Raw genomic sequence first — 11,472 nt, forward strand, 5'->3', positions numbered from 1 at the left:
GTCCAAAACCAGGGTCAGATTCGTCTGTGGATTTGTCCCCTTGGTTACAAATCAGGATTGGTATTTTATACCTTTTGGAAGGCAAAGGTCTAGAAAGAAATTGGCCTTAGCATGCAACACACTCAGGTGCATCATTGTCTAACGGAAGAAAATGGTTTTATAACAGTAGCACGCAGGTTGAGGAAAGTAGATGGGATATATAGAGACCCCTCCCATGGTTGAATTGCTTTTGTGGAACAACATATTGCTTTTCCATGTGATAGTTTGATTTTGTTGGTTGGCATTGAAAATGTAATAATTCTGTAGCTTCAAGTGTGTATGTATGTGCGCGTGTTTGCACTCTTGTGTGTTTCTGCTTCTTGTGCACGCGCCACCCTAACTTCGTGTGAAGAATAGGTGTAGTTGCAGAGGAGATATATAGGAAAAGGTATGAAAGGAAACAGGAGAAGCATTATCGGATGTGAAGTGGAAGTTGAGAAATGATAAAGGACCCTTTTAACAAAATAACTCGTCAAATGACCTTTTGTACTTGGGGTTTCTATACTTACAACTAGAAGTCTAGAATGCAGGGACTCACCTTTCGCTTTTGCCTCGGCAGGTGTATCATTCAGCATTGTTTGAGGGGGAGGAATGTTCCAAAGATTAGTCCATAACAGTTCTCAACTCTTCAATATTTCGTGATGTTAAGTATGATTGGCAGATTTAAATGCTTTACATAGTCAAATCAGACCCTCTCCTTCGCAATTTTGCAGTGCATTTAAATTGCAACTAATAGCCACACAACTTTAAATCAATAGCTGAACTCTTGTGCACTGGGTTATCTCTTTTCAAAATAGATTTATCTTAATAGTCACGTATAGGTGTTGCATTTTTTATTTAATAATGTTATAGTGTTGCAACGCGATGTAATATATTGCATTAGTGTTTGTATCATTGTTGAATGAGTATTGTAAAATTAAGTGCACCGAAGATGTCCAGTCCATACATTAATTAAGATCATATTTGGATAGGTCCAATATATGACGGAGGGAGGAAATCATCTCACATGAGGTGTGGTTCCCCCTAGGTTGAGTGAACTTCCATCTCATATGGAGTGATATATTCGATCTGCACCCTTGCATTGGACTGGATTTTGTGAAATGATTTATTTTTTAATCCCTTGATAGAATGGACAAACCTTATTATCTTAAACATGGTGTGAAATTATTAAAATGTTCCACTAAAACTAAAGTTTTGTGTAACGATTAGATCCTTTCATTCCAGTGCAACTTGAATGCTATTACACAAACATAGCATTATTCCATTTCTCTTATTATATATACGTGTGTATTCTCCACCATCTATGTTAAATAAATGGTGTAGACTATCTGTAAGATGGTATGCGGAACTAAGCATATAAATATAACGAATGATATATAAAAATAATAAAACATAAACCTTACACACAAAAAGAGCTCCATTTAGACTGTGTTCGTTGATGTATATATTTGAAATAATTTCTTTACACCACAATATGCCCATCAAACTGTTTATAGCGTAATTCATAAACAGAAAAAAATTGTAACCATATGCTTGAGATTCAAATGTTTCAATTTACAGAAGCTTGTAAGTTAAAAGTCATTTAAGAACCATCTTCAAGCTAAGTTATATAGAATAGTTTATATTTGAAATTGTTGCCATGAAGGATTCGCAAGGTCATCAAAGACTATCACTCTGTGTCAAGGGTTTCCTACCCTTCCAATTTCTGTCTGTCTCAGTTAGTTTAGAAGGGTTTAAGCTGAAGTCCAGACCGGCGCCGTATTCCCAAGCCTCAAGTTGCCGCTTCCATTTGTACCTCATCTTGTCTGGAAATGAATTTATCAATGGCCTTGCAAAAACATACGAGTGATTAGAAACAAATAAATAGCAAAAACTACAAAAGCACAAACACAAGTGTTTCTTCCAGTAACACAAGAAATTTATGTGTGTATATATGTATACATACGCAAATTACACATTAATAACCAAATATATTGTTAATAATCTCTTGATACTTCGATAAAACTTAAAGAAGAAACATAACCACGAGAAGATTATTACCTAATTGCAGGATCAATGAAGGTTGAAAGAAATGTGTAGTAACCCAACATCACAAAATGTCCAGACCAGTCAAGAAGCACAGAAACACCAACCTGAGAAAGATAAATAAATGGATTATGAGGTCTCTCCTTCATGAGAACACGAAACATTTTATTTAACACTTCTAGTTGAGAAGATTGCAAGCTTGAATCTATCTTAAATCGCTAGCTCAGAAACTCTCAAAAGTAGTTATCTTTACGGTTATCATTCTCGAGTGAAGCAATCAATATACAGTAATACATTTATGATATTACTATTATTGTCTGCTATAGTGCCAGTCCAGATTGGGGAGGAGGGTCATGCATGGCAAGCAGCCAGAGGAGACCTTGCTAAACTTTGCAGCATACTTGGGTTTTTTTTTTTCCTTAATTTCATGCTGCCAAACCCAACTAGTAGGGGTATTTTTTTTCTTAATTTCATGCAGTCAAACCCAACTGGTAGGGGACGACATTTTTAACCTTTTAATGAAGCAGATATATTTTTCAAGAAACTATTTCTCATTATTCCTGCCATATTCACTCAATATACATCAATTTTTAATAATTTATACTTGTTTCTTTCACAGAAAAGAGCACAAAAATAGTTATCCAGAATCTCAAAGCAGTAGAAACATATTAGCATGGAAGACTGTCTCAATTTGAAAAATAAAATAGGGAAAGATGGCAAAGGGAAAATATAACTCATGTATACCTGCTTGAATATTGATGGTATAATTTGAGGTTTAGTTAGCATAACTAATCCTAATGTCTTGACAAGAGGCCCAAACTGTATTACATCCTGCATCAGTATATAGTAAAATTAGTTGCACAATCTCTATCCAACCTATTAAAGAGCTCACAACAGGGGGAAACCAACCTATTAAAGAGTTCACAACAGGGGAAAAAAAAAAAAAAAAAACTAATGATGAAAAAGCTTAAGAGATGACCAAGTAACCTGAAGAAATGGCCGTAGCACCGGATCCCCTAGCCGCTGGTAAAGTGATATATAAATTTTGAGGGGAGAAAAAAGACAGAAAAGGAACATGAGCATTTGAGTAGAGAAGAAAGGAGGGGGGGGGGGGGGGGGGGGGGGGGGGGGGGGGTGGGGGATGTTCTTTAGGCATTTCTGGTAGGAACTTCATTTCAAGCAACCTAAATTCACCTGCATACTCAGGAAATTTGCACAAAGAAGCTCACTGATGAAATCTGGTGAAACATTAGATTGCTTCTTTGCTGACATCGCTCTTTGAAACAACCAGGATGCGCTTAAGTTGGGCTGCACAATGTAATTTGATCAAGGAAATAACAGCATAAGCAATTCCATGTAATTATTCACATTGCAAGGGAACACCAACCATGTATGGATTCAGCAGGGATAAGTTGTCAGCATCCAGAAAGTTGCCACAGATTGCTTCGTATATCCCTTGATTCTCACATAAAGAAAGATGAAATATTATAAATTCAAAGGCTTCTTTATTTCTTTATCATTACTTGCTCTTGAAATATTGGCAACATTGATTAGAAAAAGAATATAGTGCTGCAGTGATATCATGCAAATATATACCAGTCGATAATCTGCCGAGGTGCCTGGTCAAGCTGCCAAAACCACCAAACGAAACTGGCGACTGTATGCCACTTGCATCGCCAAACTGCAGAAAAACTTTTGTGACTCATGCATTCCATTTTGGTATGCAACCATAATGTAGGTTTTAGAAGGGAGTAATGTAAAGCACCTGTAGAATACGATCAAAAGCTGCTGGCACTGGACTGTCAAGTCAACCCTCCCAATTAAAAAATTGAAATAAGTCAGATTGGAAGAGTTTATATGCCAAGAAATTTCAAATGGTACATTCATCTTACCTGTCACGATAAGTAGGAAAAATACCATAGATAACTCTCAATATCTCCAGATCATCAAGAGAGACATCCTGTGAAATTTAAAAATGTCATACCATCATAACTACTGTAATTGTATCAACAACAGAAAGGATTTTACAAACTTCCGGTTGTAGAATATTAATAATACATAAAAAATTAACTTACTCGTATTTCAAGGAGGATGTATAATTGAAAAAATAGAAAAAGAAACAGAGGAACAAGAATTGTTACATGAGAACTGCTGACATAGAAAGAGACAAAGTAACAAAAGAGCCCAGATTATTTCCTTGCACTGTAACCTATTGCACTTAGAGATATACATAAAATCGAAAAGCCTGCTGAATACCATCTGATAACTCTTGCTTACAAATGCTATACCAAATTGTTATGTCTCCAAATGAATTGATTGAATAGGCACCTCCATTCATCATTAAATAATTTTTTATTTGTCAACTACTGGGATATTATAATTGATTGATAACTATATTGGTTGGGGACTATGGAAACAAACTCGGTTTTCAGAACTATTAATGTATTACTGAAAGGTGATGAAGCTCCTTTTGAAATAAAGTTTACAAGTACAGTAGTGTAAAAATATAAGAAAAAAACTCCAAAAAGTTTTCCAGTGTAAGACTAAGAAGAGCGGGAGATTAGGTACACAGATAACCAATAGGAAGATAAGCATGTGGTTCCAGTAAAAAAATAATATAGTTGATATGAAGCTGCAAGTATGCAACGCCAAATGGAAACAGAATGAAGCAAGTTGAAGCACGAGTTCCAAAACCCAAGAGAAGATAGCAAAATTTATAACCTGATAATTTGGCATCAGATCCCAGTAATCTTCTAGTAATTCTTCCAATTTTGGGCATCCTGGTTGAGGATCAACATAAGTGAACATATAAGTAGTTCGATCCAGGGTACCAGACCCAGCAGGGAATGCCTGTGAAACATTTAGAGAAACATCAATTCTTGAAAAATGAAAATCTTTTCTAAGGATGTCATGTATATACTACAAAATACCAAATGAAATGCACATACACACATGAGCACAGTCAAGACTCAAGAATCCTCGTACCTCCCAAAAATATTGTACTTTTGACTCTCCAACTGTCTTCACGGTGGAACTACTAAATATGACATCACTTGTAGAGTTCTCCTTGAAACCACGACAACAAGAACCAACAACAAGGCAAACACCATCTGGTTTCCTTCCGCCTCTTATCTGTAAAAATCATCCAACACCTAAAAGCAGTTTCAACCAGATTGTGGGTGTGCATCATTATCTAAGGTTTATAAACTGGATGAATATATTAGCTAGTGGATTGTGGGCATGAATTTATAATCTAAGCCAGATAAATACACAAGCTAATGGACATTGGAGCGGCACATGAGATTTCATAACCAATACAGAAGATCTGAAACAAAAACAAAAAAACACACACATAGGTTTTGGCGGTTTATAAAAGACTGATCCATTCATTGTCAATTTATCAACAGGAAGTTCCACTGACATATTATTGTAATATTACATATAGCTTCTTACAATCTTGTTATCTTGAAAATATTAAAAATATTCATATCAAACAAAATCCTTTTGGTGCTCCACCAGCTTATGAACATCACAGTCAATCTCATTTATGAATCTTGCACCTAGGAAAGTATATGCTTGACCTCAGAAGGATACTTGATTCTTTGGAAAGGATTAATACATTAATTATGCATAACTGGAAGAACCTGACCTGCTTTACCACAGGAGAAAAGTTCCCCATTGCATCAATAATGAGACGTGATGACAAAATGTTCCCCCCAGCTAGTTGCAAGACCTGTGGAAGAAAGGGTAAGAAGTATGTGTTATTTTTTCCCCTAAGTATATGTGTTATTAAACAATGCATCTGTGTATGTTAACGTACATTGCAGTCAATTTTTTTTTATGTCTTTGGTATGTTTTAGAATAAAGAGTAATTTTGTACTAACTATTTTTTTAGATAGAATCCATATCTGCAGATAGAGCATGGCATTTACATGTTTTAAGGGCAATATATGTGTTTAACACCTTTAAACTGTGTTACTTATCTTCTCATTCAAACTTGCATTTGTATTCATCACCTTTTTCTTACGACACAATTGGCACATCTATATTCTGTCATCCCTAATATTAATTGTAGGTTTCCTTGACGTTGTTATTCCTAACTTATAATTCCTAGATCTTCCACTCATCCATCTCAATGTTTTTATCTTTGTTAGACATTCTTATAAACTTGTCATTACTTTTCTGCTGCAATACTAAATCTTTGTGATTATATGTATGCGTATGTATAAACCAAACCAATACTTTTCATTTATTTTCTTTCTTTTTCATTATCATTACCATACTTGCCTTTATCCCGTACAAATAGGGTCGGTCATATGGTATCTCTTTTCCCCTTTCCTATCATAAGCCATATCTCTTACTAGATTTAATTTTTGAAAATCATTTCTTATCATTCATTCCATGTTAGTTTTGGTCTCTACCTCTTTGTCTCTTACCTTCTATGCACACCAATCTCTCTCTCCTCAAGGGTGCACCTATAGGTCGGCGTCGAATATGTCCATACCACCTAAGTCTACTCTCTCTTCTTTCTGGCTAATAGGCGCCAATCTTCTATGTGCACCAATTCTTTACTTTCTTCTTATATTGTTTTATTATTTATTTATTTTTGCTGCAAAACCAACAAATCAAGTTCCATGATACTTTTTAAAAGTGAAAGCTATCTTACAGCTGCATCCTCATATACACATATGCTAGACACGCTGTAACCTTCCAAGATGACTCCACCAAAGGAATTGAAACGTTTCTTCATAATCTCTATAAGCTTCACGGGCCTATAATATCAAAGAGAAACACATGATAGAGTTGCAGAAGCAAGGCCTGAGTTTCCTCTAAGAAAACCAAGATAACCTCCTATCTGGTTCAGTGCATATCTATATAAACACATCACCAAAACTGATATAAAAAAATTAAAAAAAAATACAACATATAGCATGAATTTCCTGAATTGAAATTCATGGGATGAGAGTAACATGCATGACAAACATCACTCAACATAGTTTAATAAAAAGAAAATAAAACAAAAGACCTGAAGCATCATACTTTTAATTTTTCTCGTGTCCAACACCACACTCAATTAGAAATATGGTTAGGGACAATATCATGCTTTACTAATAATGATAAAAATCATTCCACTCAATTATGAATTTGGTATTTGCAGCCAGAGGACAGCTTCTATAACGAAGAGACAGGTATGCTAGTAGCAACTAGCAAGTTCTACAACTTTCTACATCTGCAAGATCTGAATATTATCCAAAAAATAAATAAATCCGCGTTAATTAAAAGGTTTGATTTATTCATATGAAAACCTGATGTATGTGTGACAACAATAGTGAATGTAGTAACTTATCAATTTTTATTTATTAAACATAACATAAACAAAATGAATTGCCACATGGAAATCCTTCTACAAACATTTTAACCATTAGGTCAAGATTAATGAGAAAATGCCATAAGGCAAAATATGTGCTCTGTTTGCACTTAATATATCAGTATACACGTGGTATGATTAAGATTTATAAAATTCTTCAATATGTATCGATGGAGAATATTCTGTTCTATCTTGGATTGCTAGTCCAAGAAAAAATACTTGATAGTATAACGTAATATAGCAACAGGAAAAGTTAACTTACGAGACACCAAGATTAAGAACATCTTCAACCCAAATTTCACCCTTTCCCTCAAATCCACATCTGTTCTGCAATGTTTATTACAAGTCAAAAGAAATAAAAATAATCTGAGATTGTCAAGAACAAATAGTTGATAGAAGGGCAAGTTGGGTAGCACTTTCCATAGCTACCAAACTACTGAAAAAAACACAACAAACTACAAACACAAAAGAGTGATTGTTAACATGGGTGAGTCGTGCTCTTCACAAAAGCTTTTAGTGGAAAAACTCACTTTTCTGAAGGAGTGCAGACTTCCTGGGATTGTGTCAACAAAAAATCCATAATTAACATGTATGGTGACCGGAATTTGATGAGTACTACTCAAACTGGCTCCCAAAATAATTTGTGAAGATACTAAAAGACCAAATTTCCATCTTGACTCTCTTAATTGTGAAACAAAAGCCATTCCTACCCACAGAATTTACCTAGAATACAAAGCCCTTTGATGGTGTTACATATCTAGGGAGCACTTCCAAATGTTAGAATGGGCCTCAGGTCATTTCATTGCTACAATTAGGAATGTGATGCAGTACATGATCCGATATGACCTTTTTTACGGAAACCCTATTATCAATTTATAAATTTCATAAACGTACAGGATTAAATGTTGCAGATGTTGCTTGTTCAATGTCATCTTCTGATAGAATGCCAACTTCTACAAGTTCCAAGAGTTCTTTCCTCGATATATTCCATTCTTGTTCCCTCTGATCATTGATTATAAAAAAAATATCAAATATCATCTCATAGCACAGCCAACAGTTTTGAAGTTCTTCATGCCACAAAACTATCTCTAGATTTGTTTCCACATTACAATACCCCTTTTAATATATTCCTTTCCACAATGCCAACTCGAAGGCCTTTGCAACTCAATGCTGTGGCAATGAAGATTCCCAAAGTACCTCCACATACTACCACATCAAAACACTCCACTGCCTTTTCAGCCAGATCAGAATTGCTAAACAAACCTGAACGCCTCGTAACCACTTCTTGTGGCTCTTGAACAACTATTTTGAAAACAAAGGACACAATTCAGATTTCTTGAACCTACTGTCCCATCACATATTTAAACAACCTCTTCCACTTAAAGAATTTGAAAGAGAAAATTTGGGAAAGAAAAATGTACCTTTTGGAGCAGAGCAAAGAGAAGACCACAATTGGTCCAACCTCTTCAAAGAATTATACGAGTATGACCCACCTGCACCACCAACTTCCCCACTTACTGGAAGAGACTCCATTATCCTCTACAACATTGAAGTTAAACTTCTTTAGCTTATAGCGCATGCATAGTGAGCAGCATTAGACAAATAGAACAAACGACAAACATGTGGTGTGTGTATATAAACTCAAGAAGGCATACACACATACATACATCCAATACATAAACATTTATTATTGAAAGAAAAAGAATGGTGTAACAGAGAAGAGGGAATTGAAGAAATGGGTACTTGGGTTCTTGAAGGGAGGGCTTGTGCTCGGAAGCTGAGGTTCCTTCGTCTGTGAAGTAGTGGAGATAGAGATGGGTACTGAGCGAAGACGCCTTCAATAAATGGGAGTGGTTGAGGTTGATGATGAAGCTGAAGCAACGCCATAATTCAGGACAATTTGGAAAACTGTGTGCTTTTTCAAAACTCAATCTCATGTTAGTTTATCATTGGGAGACTTATTTGAAGAAGAGAAATAGGCGTACGAGCATTAGACACGTTACCGTTCCCGAACTGTTACTTATCCTTGGGCAAATTTTCATGGTTAATTTCATTGACAAGTTGACACTCGTGTTAAAAAAGTAGTGGTCATTTTAAATTATTGATTTTTTGAAAAAAATATATATATATATTAAAAAAATAGGGATAATTTTTTTTTTTCTTCACATTTTTAACGATTACATTGGTAAAAACATTAGGATTTGAGTGGTAATTGATGGTAAAATATATGCTTCATGTGACATTTAAGATATAATAAATCTTATACTAATATGTCATGAGATAATTAACAATATACTAGTATTGGTTACTATGTCCTTAAGACAGATTCGCCCCGCTATGGTGCTAACGGACTCAGTGGCGTCTATTTCCCAGGATACAACGATCTACATCCACCAGTAACAGCACTACAAACTCGTGGATAAGGCGAACCTTCTCCGTGTAATACTCTCTGACTCAAAAATGCATCTATGCTATATAAATGTTGAATTGGGTGCAATTCGAATCAAATGGTTCGGACCAATCTTAATATGGCTCGATGAAATTGGATTAGGGTCTAAGTGGTTCGGACCACTTAACCTATGGTTTAAACCCACTTGGGTTGAGTTCAAGTCTAAAGAGGGAGATAGAAGAAAATGAAAATGAACCTCTTGCAAATGATCCAAAGGGGGGTATTTATAGAAATAGAAATGTCTTTCCAGATTTGGTGTATCTCTTCATTATTGGACACAACCATTGCAATAGGTTGCAATGGTTCACATGGTGTTTGTTCACCACTAGACGCATCTATTCCAATAGGTTACAATGGTTCACATGGTGTCTGTTCACCAATAGACACATCCATTCCAATAGGTTGCAATGTGCCTTTTCGAGTGGGTGCAACCATGAGTTATGATGGTTCGAAAAAAAGGTGTAACCCTTTGAAAAAACTAAAAAGTGGTTTTTTAATTTAAAAGGTGTAACCCTTTAGAAAAACTAAAATATGGTTAACCTTTTAGAAAAACTAAAAAGTAATTTTTTTTTTTTAATTCAAAAAACCAACCACCCAAAAAACCCACCCATTTGTGAAACCTATTTAAATAAGCCCAGCCTAAAATTAGGCCCAATCCAAAATTCCAAAAAAGAATAATCTGGACTTTACAATTAGGCCCAAGTCCAAGCCCAAGCCCAAATCCTAAACTCAGCTTATTGAAATTTCAATTTGTTTCAATATTTTTTTTCATGTGGGACAAACACTTCCCACATTTTGTATACCCATTTAAGCTTATCAAAACACCACACTTTGGAGCTAATTTTTCATTCACCCGGAAACAAATTTGAGAAAGTAAATATACCACGTTCATTTTCTTATGGAGAGAAATGTGCTCGTCTAGAGATCCGCAAAAAATTATTAGCGGAATCTATTCCAAATCTCATCCAAAGTTTATATTTTTAATGCCCCTCTTTCCAACAGTAATAACTTTCAAAAGGTGTTTTCGTATTAATATAAAATCTAGAAGGTGTTATTTCTGTTTTTAAATATAAAAAAAAAAAAAAAAAATTAATTTTTAACTATTAGTTATATATAATTCCGGCAATTTCTTAATTATACCTCACAAACAATAATGTATGTGAAAAATTTAAAACTTACAGACACTTCTCATAAGGTGACCCTCACACCTCATGCGAACACTTTTGAGTACCAAATCTATATCATTGTTTATATATAAATTTATTATAAGAAAGTAACATAAAAATTTGATCTTTTACTTTGATATTTGAGTAAATATCTTTGATATATGACCCCCTGGGTTATAAACAATAGAATTAACTATGAAAAAAAGAAAAATAAAATTAACCAATATCTCAAGAAATAAGAGTTCCACTACACTTATCAATGCAATGCACAAACTCCCCAAACATTATTCTCAGATTCTTAAAAAGCTAAAGTTTAACATTAGAGATTTATATATAGCTTGGAAATTTTAAAATATGATTGACAATTTATATTGGTAGTATAAGTAATATCAAAATTTATAACGTCAACATAACATATTTAATTC

General features: G+C 34.6%; 1 protein-coding gene across 1 annotated transcript; it reads right to left on the bottom strand.

Moving 5' to 3' along the window:
* Positions 1 to 1,438: 1,438 nt before the first annotated feature.
* LOC132307968 (uncharacterized) lies at positions 1,439 to 9,417 on the bottom strand. The gene is made up of 18 exons (XM_059805886.1): positions 9,176 to 9,417; positions 8,854 to 8,971; positions 8,547 to 8,734; positions 8,327 to 8,434; positions 7,695 to 7,759; positions 6,731 to 6,836; positions 5,714 to 5,797; positions 5,050 to 5,196; positions 4,786 to 4,914; positions 3,957 to 4,024; positions 3,830 to 3,863; positions 3,661 to 3,745; positions 3,452 to 3,519; positions 3,259 to 3,372; positions 3,052 to 3,087; positions 2,809 to 2,895; positions 2,080 to 2,171; positions 1,439 to 1,867 (listed from the first exon to the last, which is right to left on the bottom strand). Exons 1-18 carry the CDS (start codon positions 9,317 to 9,319, stop codon positions 1,699 to 1,701), a joined length of 1,842 nt encoding a protein of 613 aa, XP_059661869.1. The 5' UTR covers positions 9,320 to 9,417; the 3' UTR covers positions 1,439 to 1,698.
* Positions 9,418 to 11,472: the final 2,055 nt, after the last annotated feature.

This window comes from Cornus florida, unplaced genomic scaffold, assembly GCF_030987335.1.
Source record: "Cornus florida cultivar Cherokee Brave unplaced genomic scaffold, ASM3098733v1 CherokeeBrave_3.0.0_Hap2_Chr05, whole genome shotgun sequence".
NCBI classification, from domain to species: domain Eukaryota; kingdom Viridiplantae; phylum Streptophyta; class Magnoliopsida; order Cornales; family Cornaceae; genus Cornus; species Cornus florida.

What these genes read in the sequence shown, in the direction of transcription:
- LOC132307968 (XM_059805886.1), bottom strand. Translation starts at nt 9,319, where the DNA reads ATGGCGTTGCTTCAGCTTCATCATCAACCTCAACCACTCCCATTTATT. An exon ending in ATCTGATGCCAAATTATCAG is followed by an intron (nt 4,025 to 4,785) that starts GTTATAAATTTT and finishes TAAATTTCACAG; the next exon opens with GATGTCTCTCTTGATGATCT. An exon ending in CAAATTTCCTGAGTATGCAG is followed by an intron (nt 3,088 to 3,258) that starts GTGAATTTAGGT and finishes TCACTTTACCAG; the next exon opens with CGGCTAGGGGATCCGGTGCT.